Source organism: Budorcas taxicolor, chromosome 1 (assembly GCF_023091745.1).
Source record: "Budorcas taxicolor isolate Tak-1 chromosome 1, Takin1.1, whole genome shotgun sequence".
Taxonomy (NCBI): Eukaryota; Metazoa; Chordata; class Mammalia; order Artiodactyla; family Bovidae; genus Budorcas; species Budorcas taxicolor.
Window position 1 is genome coordinate 121,646,716 of NC_068910.1, and position 18,407 is coordinate 121,665,122.

At 38.2% G+C, this 18,407-nt stretch overlaps 1 protein-coding gene across 1 annotated transcript in view; it reads right to left on the reverse strand.

The window, feature by feature from the left end:
• The window catches only part of SLC9C1 (solute carrier family 9 member C1), a 163,644-nt gene that overhangs the window by 39,767 nt on the left and 105,470 nt on the right, over nucleotides 1–18,407 (reverse strand). The window contains exons 14-17 of the mRNA XM_052645033.1: nucleotides 17,464–17,630; nucleotides 12,122–12,247; nucleotides 9,533–9,630; nucleotides 5,624–5,743 (exon numbers count right to left, since the gene is read on the reverse strand). Of these exons, the coding sequence (XP_052500993.1) occupies nucleotides 5,624–5,743; nucleotides 9,533–9,630; nucleotides 12,122–12,247; nucleotides 17,464–17,630 (511 nt within the window). The remainder of the gene's footprint in view (nucleotides 1–5,623; nucleotides 5,744–9,532; nucleotides 9,631–12,121; nucleotides 12,248–17,463; nucleotides 17,631–18,407) is intronic.

Genomic DNA, 18,407 nt, shown 5'->3' on the forward strand with positions numbered 1-18,407 from the left:
CTCTTTCCCTTACCATCTCCCAGAGTTCACCCAAGTTCATGTCCATTGAATCAGTGATGCCATTCAACCATCTCATCCTCTACCACCCTCTTCTTCTTTTGCCTTCAGTCTTTCCCAGCATCAGGGTCTTTTACAATGCGTTGGCTCTTTGTATCAGGTGGCCAAAGTATTGGAGCTTCAGCCTCAGCATCAGTCCTTCCAATTAATATTCAGGGTTGAGTTCCCTAAGGATTGACGAGTTTGTTCTCCTTGCTCTCTAAGGGACTCTCAAGTCTTCTCCAGCACCACAATTTGAATGCATCAATTCTTTGGTGTTCAGCCTTCTTTATGGTTCAACTCTTACATCTGTACATGATTACTGGAGAAACCATAGCTTTGACAATACAGACCTTTGTCAGCAAAGAGATGTCTTTGCTTTTTTTTTTTTAATTTTATTTATTTTCTTTTGGCTGCTCTGGGTCTTTGTTGCTGCAGGCAGGCTTTCTCTAATTGTGGTGAGCGGTGGCTACTCTTGTTGCAGTGCTTGGGCCTCTCTTGTTGCAGAACATGGGCAATATCGAGGGCTCGCAGGCTCAGTAGTTGTGGCTCATAGGCTTAGTTGTCCTGCAGCATGTGAAGTCTTCCTACAGCAGGGACTGAACCTGTGTCCCCTGCATTGGCAGGTGGAATTCTTAACCACTGGACCACCAGGGAAGTCCTGTCTTTGCTTTTTAATATGCTGTCTGGTTTGTCATAACCCTCTTTCCAAGAATCAAGATTCTTCTTCCAAACAGGAACCATCTCAGGAATATAATTGCACCAGCTCCAAATGTCCTCAGCAGAATGTTGAAAACTGAATTATGGCTAAGAACTCTGTGCCAATAAATTTCTTCCCAATCTGGCCTTATGTTGCAGCCCTCTGGTCCAGTATCCTCAAGATCCATTCTCTTATATGTTCTATTACTATTTACTGATATCGGTCAAATCCTGTAATTCTTTCAGTTGATAAGTTGTACTCTTCAATGCCAAAGAATGCTCAAACTACTGCACAATTGCACTCATCTCACACACTAGTAAAGTAATGCTCAAAATTCTCCAAGCCAAGCTTCAGCAATATGTGAACAGTGAACTTCCTGATGTTCAAGCTGGTTTTAAAAAAGGCACAGGAACCAGGGAGCAAATTGCCAACATCTGCTGGATCATCAAAAAAGCAAGAGAGTTCCAGAAAAACATCTATTTCTGCCTTATTGACTATGCCAAAGCATTTGACTGTGTGGATCGCAATAAACTGGAAAATTCTTAAAGAGATGGGAATACCAGATGACCTGACCTGCCTCTTGAGAAACCTGTATGCAGGTCAGGAAGCAACAGTTAGAACTGGACATGGAACAACACACTGGTTCCAAAGAGGGAAAGGAGTACGTCAAGGCTGTATATTGTCACCCTGCTTATTTAACTTCTATGCAGAGTACATCATGAGAAATGCTGGACTGGAAGAAGCACAAGCTGGAATCAAGATTGCCGGGAGAAATATCAGTAACGTCAGATATGCAGATGACACCACCCTTATGGCAGAAAGTGAAGAGGAACGAAAAAGCCTCTTGATGAAAGTGAGAGTGGAGAGTGAAAAAGTTGGCTTAAAGCTCAACTTTCAGAAAATGAAGATCATGGCATCTGGTCCCATCACTTCATGGCAAATAGATGAGGAAACAGTGTCAGACTTTATCTTTTTGGGCTCCAAAATCACTGCAGATGGTGATTGCAGCCATGAAATTAAAGGACGCTTACTCCTTGGAAGAACAGTTATGACCAACCTAGACAGCATATTAAAAAGCAGAGATATTATTTTGCCAACAAACGTCCGTCTAGTCAAGGCTATGGTTTTTCCAGTGGTCATGTATGGATGCGAGAGTTGGACTATGAAGAAAGCTGAGCACTGAAGAATTGATGCTTTTGAACTGTGGTGTTGGAGAAGACTCTTGAGAGTCCCTTGGACTACAAGAAGATCCAATCAGTCCATTCTGAAGGAGATCAACCCTGGGATTTCTTTGGAAGGAATGATGCTAAAGCTGAAGCTCCAGTACTTTGGCCACCTCATGCGAAGAGTTGACTCATTGGAAAAGACTCTGATGCTGGGAGGGATTGGGGGCAGTAGGAAAAGGGGACGACAGAGGATGAGATGGCTGGATGGCATCACTGACTCAATGGACATGAGTTTGAGTGAACTCCAGGAGTTGGTGATGGACATGGAGGCCTGGTGTGCTGCGATTCATGGGGTCACAAAGAGTCGGACACGACTGAGCGACTGAACTGAACTGAACTGAACTGACTCTTCCTGAAGCAGCCACTATATTTTCCCCTCCAGCTATGTTGAGACTTGACCTGGGTAATTACCATGGAAGCAATGAAGGGTGGTAGAAACTAAGAACAAGCTTTATCTCATGATGTCTCTGCAGCACTTAAAGGTGATACAAGGTTATTGTTCTCCAGCAGAAGAGAGATGGCTACTTCTGTCAAGCCAGGGTATTCACGAGAATGCGGAAGTTCAAGATTCTCAGGTTTACCCACCCAAGTGCCACCACTTCAGATCTCATAGTCCTGATCTTTTCCTGTCAGAGGCCCAGCACTGATAGAGAGGCCCTGCATTTATTGTCATTGTACAGCTCTACCTGCATCCCTTCAATTAGATATATCAGGTGGCTCAGTGGTAAAGAATCTGCCTGCCAATGCAGGAGATGTTGGTTCCATGCCTGGGTCAGAAAGATCCCTTGGAGCAGGAAGTGGCAACCTGCTGCAGTATTCTTGCCTGGGAAATTCAATGGAGAGAGGAGCCTGGTGGACTACATGGGATCGCAAAGAGTTGGACACAACTGAGTGACTAAGCACACAAGCATATTATCTTTTAATTCTGAAAACTTAAGCTGAATTTTTAATTTTAAGAATTATATCTATTTTCCATTTTTCTATTCATTTTCTTTTGGTGATTGACCTTGCTCATGTTTGTGATTCCATCACTTGCTAATTTCAACATTTCAGTAATACTTATAGTCCATATTGGATAATTTTAATAACTGAAATCTTAGGGATATAAATCTGCTGCTGTTATTTCTGCTGATTCACTTTCATGATTATTTCTTTTCTAGTGTGCTTGTTCATCTTTGATAATGATTTCATCCATTGGCTAAAGAATTCAATTTTTAATCGAGTACTATTTAGCGCTTACCGGTAAATGCTAATATTTAAGTGCTTAGTTATCGTTATTCTCACCAAATTAGATAGCATATTCAAAAGCAGAGACGTTACTTTGCCAACTAAGGTCTGTCTAGTCAAGGCTATGGTTTTTCCTGTGGTCATGTATGGATGTGAGAGTTGGACTATGAAGAAGGCTGAGCACCGAAGAATTGATGCTTTTGAACTGTGGTGTTGGAGAAGACTCTTGAGAGTCCCTTGGACTGCAAGGAGATCCAACCAGTCCATTCTGAAGGAGATCAGCCCTGGGATTTCTTTGGAAGGAATGATACTAAAGCTGAAACTCCAGTACTTTGGCCACCTCATGTGAAGAGTTGACTCATTGGAAAAGACTCTGATGCTGGGAGGGATTGGGGGCAGGAGGAGAAGGGGATGACAGAGGATGAGATGGCTGGATGGCATCACTGACTCGATGGACGTGAGTCTGAGTGAGCTCCGGGAGTTGGTGATGGACCGGGAGGCCTGGCATGCTGCGATTCATGGGGTCACAAAGAGTCAGACCCGACTGAGCGACTGAACTGAACTGAACTGAAGTGCTTCTACACACACAATTTATGTAATCTTTACAACAATCCTGTAAGGTAGGCAAAGGAGAACTCAACTAACATATACTAGTACCTACTATGTGACAGTTACTTTGTCAAATGCTTTATCAGTTAGCTTTAAGAATATGACATAGATATTACTTTACCCATTTTTCAAGTGAAAAAACTGAGACCTGTAAAGCTCCTTCAGCTAATAAATGATTTAATAAAGACTAGGATTCCAAATTAAGCCACCTGACTCCAGAATCTCTATGACCCATTATGAGATGAATGATATTAAGAGACAGCCTAAAAGGTAGATTGACTATAAATCTTAGTTTTTCAAATCTTCATTTGTTTGTCACATCAACAGAAATAATTACTCAGATAGTTGCAGCTTAAGTCACTATTGAAGGCTTTAAAAGAACCATTGTGTATTTATTGATACTTCTGTTGAAAAGAGGAAAACCTCACTTGAATCTAAGTAAAGAAAAGACATCCCAATTGAAAAGGAAGAAGTAAAATTATTTCTCAATGACAGGATCTTAAATATAGAAAATGCTAGAGAATTCACAAAAAACAAGTAAAACTATTAAATGAATTCAGCAAAGCTTCAAGATACAAGATCAATATACAGAAATGATTCATATTCCTATACATTAGAAATGGACAGTACAAAAATGAAATTAGGAACAAAATTTTATTTAAAATAGCATGAAAATACGTAAGATTACATTTTACTGAAGACATGTACACTGAAAACTATAAGACATTTCTAATAGGAATTAAGATCTAAATAAATGAAAAGCCATTCTATTTCATAAATCAGAAAGTTTAATATTTTAAGATGACAATTTACAAGTTAGAGGCAATCCTTATGAAAATCCAAATGAAATTTTTATGTGCATAAAAAGACAAGCTAATCCTAAAATTCATATGGAATTGCAAGGAATCCTGAATAGCTATACCCATCTTGAAAAGGAAAAGTAAGGTAGATGGACTCACATTTCCTGATTTCACAATTATCTAGCAACTGTGGAAAACAATTTGGTGTTTCTTCACTAAATTAATTAAATAATTTTTATTTTCATATGATCCACCAATTTTACTCGTAGGTGCATACCCAAAAGATGGAAAGCAAGAATTCAAACAAATATCTGTATATAGGACCATAGGAGCACTGTTTACAATAAATGTTCAGAGGAGTATGACTTACAATAGTCAAAGGGTGAAAATAACTCAACTATCCATCAACCAATGAATGGATAAAGAAAATACAGCACGTCCATACAGTGGACTATTATTATTCAGCCATAAGAAGAAATGAAGTATTGTTATTGTGAAGTAGATGAACCTTATGCTACTGATGCTACAATATGGAAGAAACCTTATGCTGAGTGAAAGAATCTAGAAACCAAAGGGTGTGATGTTGTATAATTATATCTATATGAAACAGTGGAATAGGTAAATTCATAGAGACAGAAAGCAGACTAGTGCTCTCCAGCAGTTGGGGAGAAGAGTGAATGGGGAGTGTCTGCTTAATGGGTACTGGGTTCACATTTGGGGCAATTGAAATGCTATGAAATTTGATAGAGGAAATGGTTGTCCAATTTTGCAGATGTCCTAAATAACACTGAATGGTACACTTTAAAATGGTTAATGTTTAATCTTGTATGAAATTTACATCTGTAATAAAAGTTGTTACACTGTATCTTTTTTCTTTAGGTAACTTTTATATATATTTACATAGATAACTTAGTTGTAAACTACCTCAAATGTTTTACAAAGTATCCAGGATATAAATTTTAAAAAATAAATAGAAATGGCAAATGAATATAATAGCATGTCTAGTAAGGTTTAAAAGCACTGACCTTGATGGGATCCCTTTTTCCTTTTTCGTATTATACACCCAATTGAGCAATACTCTTCTTGTAAAGACAAGAATTTTTTTGCTTTCAGAATAATTCTTTATTGTCTCAGCATTCATATACCTTAAAAAAGGAAGAAGAAATCTTTAAACATGCTTTAAAATTTCTGAGATAAGTTTAGTGCAGAATTATCAGAAGGCAGGAAAACTATTTTGTTCCATGATGACAGGAAGTGAGACACTTTCATAGGCATAGGTCCAAGTCACAAAGATGTTGATAAAGGTGGATTATATAATTGTGATGTTAGGTTGTGGAGCTTTAATTAATTAATTAGAGAGTATAAAAATTCACTTATTAATTAGAGAGTATAAAAATGGTTCAATATTAATCAGAGGGTATAAAAAATCATTCAATAAAAATTGTTTTATTAATCAGAGAGTATAAAAAAAAGGTTCCATAAAAAATTGGTTTATTAATCAGAGTATAAAAAAGTGGTTCAAAATCGAGAAGTCATGCTTCAGGAAGAGAAAGCACATCATAATGAAAATACTTGGGATTCAAATATATGTGGGTTTTCATGTTGGATCCTTCATTATCTGGGTGGCAATGAACTAAATACCTCACTAAATTGTTTGATCTGGAGAATGGAGGTAAGATTACCAATGCCAGCCTGGGAAAATTAAATGAGAACGTCTACAGGAGGCATCTGGCCCACCTCACATATCCCCCCATCTCTTTTCTTTCACCTTCTGGGCAAGTAATCAGGGAATTTATGGGGGAAATACAAGTGGTGAAGTAAAAGAGTAAAAATGGTTCCTTGGAAGACTTGGTGCTCATAAACCCATCAAAGACTTTTGTCCCCAAGTTGCCTGTAGGTTTTTTCTGTTTTTTTTTTTGTTTTTTGTTTTTGTTTTTTTTTTGAGACAGCTCAGATCTGTGTGCTACATGCAGGTCTTACTCTTCATCAGAAGGAGGTTAGGGCTCCATCCCCGGGTGTGAGGCCCTACCTTAAAATGCAGCTTAATAGAAGGGCATTGCTGACTTAAGTTCAAAGGAAGGTCTTGTTCTTCCTATAGCTTATAATGTTCTCACCCTAAAAGGTGGGCAATTTCTCTGTTGCAGAGATACTGACATAATTAAAAAGAAGGAAGTTAATCTGTTTTATGTGATTAATATAACAGTGTGGTAATGGCATGGAAAATCATGAATGTATATATGACTTGATTCAGTTCTGATTGTTAAAATATTTGATTGAGCAACTATTATGCTTGATAAATGCATGGGGTAAACCATTAAAAAAATTACTGGACTCTGTTCGCAAGACTTCTGAAGACTAGTGGAGTAAAATATGCCAACAACAGTTGCAGTTAAGTGTAGTAAGTGTTCTGCACAGGTAGTAAATAAAGGGGCACTCTGGATCCACACAGGGGCTGTCTAATATAGTCCTGGGAAACCAGGAAACCGAAATTAATGTCTAAGTTAAGATTTGATCATTTTACGAGTTCCTGTGAATCCTAAAATTCTGTGATATCAGTGCATGTGATATTTTAACAGCCCAAATTATCATGTATATCAGGCTCCTGGGTTCCTATTTGATATGCTCTAAACATGTTCACTGTTTAGACTTGATTTAGGAAAACAGTATGATCTCTTTAACTGGATAGTAAGGTAGCCTGGCTTTGAATCTGGGCTCTGTAATTAATTAGTCAAATAACCTTGGGTAAATTATTTAATCTCTCTGTGCCTCACTTTCCCCATTTGCAAAATAAAGGTAACAATAGCACTTAGAGGATTTTTACCACCTTGAATGGGTAATACATGTAATATATTTAAAACTGTATCTGACATAAGACCGTAAACATAATCTCTATTCAAAGGATTGTTTCTTAGGTAATTACACAGGTGCTTAGTACAGGTCCTGGTACCTCTGTTTAAACTCCCTACTCTTTTTATCTTTAGACTTGTTTCCTTGCCACAAGATACCCTCAACACATGGGGTTACAGATAGGAATGATCAGCAAATGGTAGAATCAGCTCCAAGGCAGCCCAGCAAAGAAGCAAGTACTGAACTTAAGAGTAAGTAAGAGAGACTTCTGCTCTGATTTGAAAGCCATTTCACTGATTTTGATATTCCCAGGGCTGGCATATAGTTTTGCACGCATTTAGGATTCAGTATTTATCTCTTGCATGTCCAAATGAAAATGTAATACATTTCAAAATTTGCCTTTGTTGTCTGCTATGAACCATTTCGACCCTTAACCCCCTTTCCCCACAATTTGCCTCCTTTTTGTATCCATTTACTCTGGGTCCTCAGAGGCAGAATTTGATTCTGCCTTTGTGGATTTTAAGAGGAAAAATCAAGGGAGTGGACTGAACTGCCCTATACTGTTTTATATGTGTTCTCTATATGTTAACCTCTCTTGGAAAATGCAGTGTCCAGGACACTTTCAGATGTCGTTTTCCATTCATTTAAAAATTTCTGCTGTACACGGTGCATCTGTCTTTAAACTATGAATCTTTTAAATTGATCACATCTGCCCAGCCCTCTCCTTTTACTTCACTAACATCCATCATGTCCCCTAAGCTTCTAGAGGGCCCCAGAGCAAGAAGGTAGATTGGGGCTCTTGTATCATATATGGAAATATAATGTGATAATGATTTGTATGGCTAGGCTTGAAATTAAAACTCTTAGGCTCTTTGACAATCTGTACTCGCACTGCAATGGGAACATGCCCCAGTATCTGGTTGCTTCTCTTCCCACACAGGGGTTTATCTCTCACTACTAAACCTCCAGCCCAAAGAATGCTGAAGAACTGATGCTTTCAACTGTGGTGCTGAAGATGTCTGAAAGTTCTGTGGACAGCAAGGAAATCAAACCAGTTGATCTTAAGGGAAATCGACCTTGAATACTCATTGGAAGGACTAATGCTGAAACTGAAGCTCCAGTAGTCTGGTCACCTGATGCGAACAACCAACTCATCGGAAAGGTCCCTATTGCTGGGAAAGATTGAGGGCAGAAGAGGAGAGCATCAGAAGATGAGATGGCTGAATGGCATCTTTGATGCAATGGACATGAACTTGGGCAAACTTCAGGAGATGGTAAAGGACAGGGAGGCTTGGCGTACTGCAGTCCATGGGGTTACAAAGAGTCGGACACGACTGGGTGACTGAACAACAACAAGCCTCAAGCCAGTGTATGTGAGTAGACACCAGGCTGCCACACCTCTTAGGCTTTGAGGAGTGGACACCAAAGACCCGGTTTGCTTGTAAGATGATGACCTAGGGAAGAGTTGCACGCAATCCTAGGACCATTTGAGCAGGAAATTTTGGTGTTCATGGTACCAGAAGAGAGATCTAGAACAAGAAGGCATGTCTGGGTCTAGGGTGGTCACTGCTGCAGCTGCGCCGCAGTTTAGCTCTTCCCTCGGCCCAACCGTGCATCCTTCCTCCTCCTGCGGGGGATGATCTGAGGGCACTCGCTAATACACTGACTCAGGAACTCACTGCTGGCTGAGGAGGCTCGCATCCAAAGAAATCAATGTAAGTATGTCAAGAGAGGGTGTGCATTGGGAAGATGTGCCTGGAGGGTTGAAGGAAGTCTTTGACCTCAGTTAGGTGTCTAAAAGAAGAGTGGTTTACCACAGTTTAGCTTTAGGAGCGGGGCAAAAGGAGAAAGAGAAGGTATCAGTCAGAAGGAGCAGCTTGTTCAAATGCACAGAGGTGTGAGTGACTGGAGCAAGTCTGGGAAACTGGAAGCGGGTGACTTGGCCTGATGGTGGGATGGAGAACAGGCAGTGGCTCAAACGCATCAGACTGGGGATCTCAGGTTACCAGACAAAAGCAGAAACTCACTCGCACAATTTCCTAAATGCAATGGCTTAGGATGAAGCTTTCTCTTGAAATCATACTTACTCTACCTTCTTCTCTCCAAAGCTTCCTGCTGCGCCTACCAGCACCTGGACTGCACTCTGGGACAGAGTCTCACTCCTGTATTGTCTCTGGTAGCTCGCCTAAAAGGAATGTTGGATCAAATCATTATATAACATGGATCAGAGTGACAACTTATGGAAAAATAATCCATGAGAGAGAAGTCAAAACCCCAAAATAACAGTATCTTTATTAAAAAAATTTTTTTTCAGTGGAGTCCAGACCATGAGGTCAGTGCAGAAGGTATGTCTGAGCTTTGTGTGGAGTGAAACAGATTATGCAAAAACTAGGTTTCCGATAGATGTTAATTATGTTTTCAAAAATAAGTGGAGTTCTTGTGGCCAAATAAGCATGGGAACTGCTGCAAACTACCCCCACCTTAGAAGTTTATAATACATATTTGAATTTTAAAGCCTCTGAGAAGTTTTACAGTAAGGGATCTTGGTTTATGTCTTTCTTTAACTTCACTTAGCCAAATATTTTGACAACAGAACTCTCTTGTCTCCAATCTATTCCCAGCATGAGATGACCTGCTGTTATGGTGCAAAACACATTCATTTATTCATTCAGGCCATATACTGAGAGCCCACTCAGCTTCTGTGTGCTGAGCACTGTTGAGAATCGACTTCCTGATTTGGAACGTATGAAATGACTAAAGATTCCCAGTTCCATAGAAGACATTCTGTTTGCACAATTTATGAACACTGAAACATGTTTTGCTCTTGGAGGATACTAGAAAGGGATAGAAATAAATTTTAGGATGAAAGATCAAAATGCTAGTTGTCCATAATAACAAGAATTCAATAGAGTATCATTTCTTCTTAAACTTCATTAAACTACCTATAAAATAATGTAAAAGTAAAATATTTCAGTATTCTCAAAGACAAACACTGCAGTCTGTAGGGAAAATAAGAAAGCTGAAAGTAATATGGAACTCATGAAAGCTTAGCAACACAAGTAATTGACCAGTTCAGTACTAGAAAAATATTAATTGTTAAATGATCATTTGTACCAAAATGTAAGAATTTAGAGAATGGCTGATTCCTAAAAATAACTGCCATCTATGAGCTCCCTAATATACTATTCGATTAACATAATAACTTTTGTTTTACATAAAATTATTTAATTCTTGCAACAGCTTTATGATGAAGGTATTCAAATCTGTATTTGATAGATGAGAAAGATGAGAATCCTCAAGGAGCTAAGTAGTTTTCTCAAGACCATATTAGAAACTCAGTTCTTTCTGAACTGAAAGCCTATCCTCCCTTCCTCCAGCTATACTGTGCCGTCTCTCCTTCACCACTGTCTTGCCATGGAGTGGAGGAGATATTGCTCCCATTAACCTGAACTGGCTGAGACTTAAACAAAGAACTCTCAAAGGTTTGAAAACTATAATAGCCAATTAATACTGTTGGGAGCAGTGAATATTAGGATGGAGATTGCAGAAATCAAATCAACAAGCCAAGATACATATGAAAATACATCTAGTACAAAGAAGAACTAAAAATGTACAAGGTGAGATGAAGATCTGGAGAATAGAACAGAGAGATTCAATGCACTTTGAAAATAGGACTTCTGGATTAAGACCTAACAGCATAAAATCAATGAAGATATAATAGTAGAAATAGGAAAAAAATTAAAGGGAATAAATCAAAAAGATACAGAAAGTATATATTATAGAAAACATAGGATATCACGGGAGGAGGACTCTAAGCAGTCATTTGGGTAGCATGTTTCTCCTTCTACAGATGGGGAAAATAAAGAAAAAAGAATAAGTTCTGAGCCACATATCATATTAATAATGAAAGCAAGACTCAAAATGGAGTCTCCTGCATTGATTTTAAGGGTTCCTGAATACTATATTTTCCTCAAAATAAAACACCTTCTGTTTAATCTAATTTGAGTGGATTTTTTTCCTCTTTTCTTTTTGCAGTGAAACAAATTCCTAAGACAATGCCAAACTTCCCTTTACCTTTGTAAACAATCTATTAAGCTGTGCAGGTGAGCATAACCAAGATGTATTAAACAAGGGAGAAAGTTTTCAGTATAATTTTAGCTAATAACTTAAATTTTTAGTATAGTACTGGCACAAAAAACAGACAAGTAAATCGAAGAAACAGAGTAGAGAGCCCAGAAATAAACCTATGCACCTATGGTGAATTAATCTATGAAAAAGGAGGCAAGATTGGGGAAAAGACAGTGTCTATAATAAGAGGTGCTAAGGAAGCTGGACAGCTGTATGTTGAAGGATGAGATTAGAACATTTTCTCACACCCTAAAATACAAAAATAAATTCAAAATTAAAGGCCTAAATGTAAGACTGGAAACCACAGATCTTCTAGAAGAAAACACAGGCAGAGCACTGTTTGACATAAATTGTAGCAACATTTTGGGGGCTCTGTCTCCAAAGGCAAAACCAAAAATAAACAAATGGGACCTAATTTAAACTTAAAAGCCTTTGCACAGCAAAGGAAACCATTGACAAAATGAAAAAATCTACTGAATGGAGAAAAATTTGCAAATGATATAAGCGACAGGCCAATTTTTTTTTTTAATGGGTAATAAAATACTAACTATTTGTGCCGACAAGAGACGTCTGTTGGCCAACTCCGTTGCTTCAATGTTAAGGTTATCATCTATTTCCTTGTTGCAGTGTAGACATTTCACTTTTTGATGTTCTTTTGTTTCTCCTTGGCCCAACTAAATAAAATACAGATGAAAACCAAAAAACAGTACATGAACATTAATGTATTGTTTAGCATAAACCTCAAGCAATTCACATACCAGTTTGGTTTAAGAACTCACAGAAAATCTGCTAGTTACATAAAAATGTTCAGATAACTTTTGTACTTACACAGTCATCTAGAAGGCAAATAACTGCCAGTTTTTTGGGGAAGGAATTGTATCATATCTTTACCTTTGCATGGCATTGGTAAAAGTTTACAAAAATGACTACATTTTTGATCACACTTTAAAGCACTCGTTCTGAAAGTGTGGTACCCCAGCACTGTAGCATCACCTGGGTACTGTTAGAAAGGCACATTCTCAAAGCCTGCCACAGATCTGCTGTAGCAGAAACTGTCCTGTATTTTATAAACACATTCCATGATTCTGCTATAGCTAAAGTGTGACAACACTTGAAATTAACCACTTACAGTAGAATAACAAGTGAACATGGCTGTTAGGAGATGGGAATACGGATACCTCCATTTTATAGATGAGAAAAGTTGAAGCTTCGATAAAATACAAGTTCTATAAAAGATCACAAAGCTATTTATTAAGTAACAAAACTAAGATATGAACCCAGGTTTTCTGAGTCCAAGGCCAACATTCTATCTGTAATACTAGAATATCTCTCATGTCTGCATCATAAAGAAGAGAATGTAGTTGTTTATTTATCTGCCTTCTGAAACAGATCAAGTACCAGAGTTTGAGTTTGCATTAGAATTAGCTGGGTAAATGGATTAAAAATACATATTCCTCAGACCAACTGCATCAGAACCTCCTGGATAGAGGTTAGGAAATCAAGGCTGTGTGCTCTGTCACTACAGTCATATCTGACTCTTTGCAACCCCATGGATTGTAGCCTGCCAGGCTCCTCTGTCCGTGGGACTTCCCAGGCAAGAATACTGGAGTGGGTTGCCATTTCCTTCTCCAGGGGATCTTCCTCACCCAGGGATCGAATCGGAGTCTCCTGCATCGGCAGGTGGTCTCCTGCATTGCAGGCTGATTTATTCCCACTGAACCAGCAGGGATTCCATATTTTGAATAAGCTTTCCAGGTGATTCTAATGCAACCAGGTTAGCAAAAGGCCAGAGTTAGATATTGAGAACTACTATTAAAAAAATCCTTTGTGCCAGTACCATACTGTTTTGATGACTGTGGCTTTGTAGTAGAGCCTGAAGTCAGGCAAGTTGATTCCTCCAGTTCCATTCTTCTTTCTCAAGATTGCTTTGGCAATTCGAGGTTTTTTGTATTTCCATACAAATCTTGAAATTATTTGTTCTAGTTCTGTGAAAAATATGGCTGGTAGCTTGATAGGGATTGCATTGAATTTGTAAATTGCTTTGGGTAGTATACTCATTTTCACTATATTGATTCTTCCGATCCATGAACATGGTATATTTCTCCATCTATTAGTGTCCTCTTTGATTTCTTTCATCAGTGTTTTATAGTTTTCTATATATAGGTCTTTAGTTTCTTTGGGTAGATATATTCCTAAGTATTTTATTCTTTTCGTTGCAATGGTGAATGGAATTGTTTCCTTAATTTCTTTTTCTACTTTCTCATTATTGGTGTATAGGAATGCAAGGGATTTCTGTGTGTTGATTTTATATCCTGCAACTTTACTATATTCATTGATGAGCTCTAGTAATTTTCTGGTGGAGTCTTTAGGGTTTTCCATGTAGAGGATCATGTCATCTGCAAACAGTGAGAGTTTTACTTCTTCTTTTCCAGTTTGGATTCCTTTTATTTCTTTTTCTGCTCTGATTGCTGTGGCCAAAACTTCCAGAACTATGTTGAATAGTAGCGGTGAAAGTGGACACCCTTGTCTTGTTCCTGACTTTAGGGGAAATGCTTTCAATTTTTCACCATTGAGGATAATGTTTGCTGTGGGTTTGTCATATATAGCTTTTATTATGTTGAGGTATGTTCCTTCTATTCCTGCTTTCTGGAGAGTTTTTATCATAAATGGATGTTGAATTTTGTCAAAGGCCTTCTCTGCATCTATTGAGATAATCATATGGTTTTTATTTTTCAATTTGTTAATGTGGTGAATTACATTGATTGATTTGCGGATATTGAAGAATCCTTGCATCCCTGGGATAAAGCCCACTTGGTCATGGTGTATGATCTTTTTAATGTGTTGTTGGATTCTGATTGCTAGAATTTTGTTGAGGATTTTTGCATCTATGTTCATCAGTGATATTGGCCTGTAGTTTTCTTTTTTAATGGAACAAAATAGACAGCCCAGAGATAAATCCACACACATATGGACACCTTATCTTTGACAAAGGAGGCAAGAATATACAATGGAGTAAAGACAATCTCTTTAACAAGTGGTGCTGGGAAAACTGGTCAACCACTTGTAAAAGAATGAAACTAGATCACTTTCTAACACCACACACTAAAATAAACTCAAAATGGATTAAAGATCTAAATGTAAGACCAGAAACTATAAAACTCCTAGAGGAGAACATAGGCAAAACACTCTCAGACATAAATCACAGCAGGATCCTCTATGATCCACCTCCCAGAACTCTGGAAATAAAAGCAAAAATAAACAAATGGGATCTAATTAAAATTAAAAGCTTCTGCACAACAAAGGAAAATATCAGCAAGGTGAAAAGACAGCCTTCTGAATGGGAGAAAATAATAGCAAATGAAGCAACTGACAAACAACTAATCTCAAAAATATACAAGCAACTTATGCAGCTCAATTCCAGAAAAATAAACGACCCAATCAAAAAATGGGCCAAAGAACTAAATAGACATTCCTCCAAAGAAGACATATGGATGGCTAACAAACACATGAAAAGATGGTCAACATCACTCATTATCAGAGAAATGCAAATCAAAACCACAATGAGGTACCACTTCACACCAGTCAGAATGGCTGCGATCCAAAAGTCTGCAAGCAATAAATGCTGGAGAGGGTGTGGAGAAAAGGGAACCCTCCTACACTGTTGGTGGGAATGCAAACTAGTACAGCCACTATGGAGAACAGTGTGGAGATTCCTTAAAAAATTGCAAATAGAACTCCCTTATGACCCAGCAATCCCACTGCTGGGCATACACACCGAGGAAACCAGAACTGAAAGAGACACATGTACCCCAATGTTCATCGCAGCACTGTTTATAATAGCCAGGACATGGAAACAACCTAGATGTCCATCAGCAGATGAATGGATAAGAAAGCTGTGGTACATATACACAATGGAGTATTACTCAGCCATTAAAAAGAATTCATTTGAATCAGTTCTGATGAGATGGATGAAACTGGAGCCGATTATACAGAGTGAAGTAAGCCAGAAAGAAAAACACCAATACAGTATACTAACACATATATATGGAATTTAGAAAGATGGCAATGACGACCCTGTATGCAAGACAGGAAAAAAGACACAGCTGTGTATAACGGACTTTTGGACTCAGAGGGAGAGGGAGAGGGTGGGATGATATGGGAGAATGGCATTCTATCATGTATAGTATCATGTAAGAATTGAATCGCTAGTCTATGTCTGATGCAGGATACAGCATGCTTGGGGCTGGTGCATGGGGATGACCCACAGAGATGTTATGGGGAGGGAGGTGGGAGGGGGGTTCATGTTTGGGAACACATATAAGAATTAAAGATTTTAAAAATTAAAAAAAATAATAATAAAAAAAAAAAGAAAAAAAAATCCTTAGATTTGACTTGATACTTTTCTTAAGCAGAAATCCTATCAGTATTTCTGCAAACATAGGCCTTGATTCTGGGCCTCCATCTGAAGCCTCAAGCACCTCTTACAGGATATAAAATGGAGCTTTGCAAATCCTATTTCATAGCAACCAATTCTGTCCACAGTCTTAGCAGTTTTCCCTTCATATTGTGTGATGCAGAAAAACACTGCAGTGAAAATTGGACACGATAGGCAATGACAAAACCAGAAAAAGCAACGAGCATATCTCAGGACAACTTTTATTATTTCTCCAGCAGTCATGACTGCTGATAAATTATGTTCTCATATATGAATAAGAAGTCTGATCATGGAGATTCTAAAGTATGTCTCAGAAGCAGGAGGTGATATTTCACTATATCTAATCTTATGATGTGTGTGTTAGTCACTCAGTCGTGTCTGACTCTCTGTGATACCAGCTTTTAATTCTATTTTATGATAAAAAGTAACAGTAACCATAAACCAAGGCTTAGCAAGTACTTCAATATATAATGGCCTAAATAAATACTGAATAAATGCTGTCCATCCTCAGTCTAGCAAAAAAAATCTAGCTGTTTTCTAAAGCTCACTCTTTTATTTTTATACTATCTTTTTAAAGTAGCTCTTTCTTTTGAATTTACAATATTCAGTTCAGTTCAGTCACTCAGCCGTGTCTGACTCTTTGCAACCCCATGGACTGCAGCATGCCAGGCTTCCCTGTCCATCACCAACTCTCAGAGCTTGCTCAAACTCATGTCCATCGAGTTAGTGATACCATCCAGGCATCTCATCCTCTGTATGCCTCTTCTCCTCCTTCCTTCAATCTTTCCCAGCATCTGGGTCTTTTCCGATCAGTCAGTTCTTCTCATCAGGTGGCCAAAGTGGCCAGCTTTAGCATGATTCCTTCTAATGAATATTCAGGACTGATTTCCTTTAGGATTAACTGGTTGGATCTCCTTGCAGTCCAAGGGACTTTCAAGAGTCTTCTCCAACACCACAGTTCAAAAGCATCAAATCTTTTGTGCTCAGCTTTCTTTATAGTCCAACTCTCACATCCATACATGACTAATGGGAAAACAATACACATTTGCTATATTCTCAAAGTGTGTGTTGGGGGGCTCTTCCCTGCTAGCTCGGACAGTAAAGAATCTGCCTTCCAATTCAGGAGACCCAGGTTCGATCATTGGGTAGGGAAGATCCCACGGAGAAGGGAATGACTACCTACTCCAGTATTCTTGCCTGGAGAATCCCATGGACAGAGGAGCCTGGTAGGCTACAGTATGGGGTCACAAAGAGTTGGACGTGACTGAGCAATTAATACTCACTTTTCACTTTCATATACCCAAAAGGGTGGTCACTTCTACTTTGTCTCACAGTGATAATAAAATTCCCTAAGAACTGTGAATTAACATTTATAACATTCATACTTAAGATGAATCATATCCACTTTGAAGGAATAAACAAAAGATATTACTTTAAAAAATACTACTTGCTTACCGCATATGGGTTTTGAAGTATAATTGTTTTCTCAACTATGTTCCAATCTGCATTAGCAAGATCTCTGTCAAATTTGAGTGCAGAGGCTACAGATTTGGTTAGTTCTTGAAAGTGTTGAAATGTATAATACAGTGACTTATATTTTGTTGATGTGACATCACGAAGACCTTTGATAAAAAGAACACATTTTATAAATAGTGGATATCATTTTGATAGTATATACAGAATATATGCACATATGCAGACATAAATGTGTAGGAGATACATACGTAGGAGGTAAAGATATACACATGTGTACATAGAAATATATGCACTTATATTTATTTCCTATGTATATGTAAGATCATATATATATTTGATATATATTTATTTATCTCCAGATATATATAGTTGACCTTTGAACAATATGGGATTCAGGGATGTCAATCCTCCATGCAGTTGAAAATCTGCATATAACTTTGCAGTTGTCCCTCCATATGTGTGGTTCTGCATCCTCAGATTCAATAAACTGATGGTGGGTTGTACTGAAGTACGTATGAAAAAAATTCACATCCACTTATAAGTGGACTGACATAGTTCAAATTCATTTTGATCCAGGATCAGTGGTGATATATACTATATATACAGACCTCATTAAGGTTTGAAGGACTCTTACTATCAAACACAGATTTCCTGTTTTTGAGACATAGAAGTTTCTTCGAAAAGCAATCATATTCCATGAGCAAATGTTCGCTTTCCTCAGTACAAGTAAACAGATGCTCTATAATAAGAATTTTAGGCTTATTTAGCTACTAAGTAGAACATCTGAAGGCCTTCCACGGTGGCTGAGTGATAAAGAATCTACTTGCAATGCAGAAGACGTGGGTTCAATCCCTGGGCTGGGGAGATCCCCTGGAGAAGAAACTGGCAACCCAATCCACTATTCTTGCCTGGGAAATCCCATA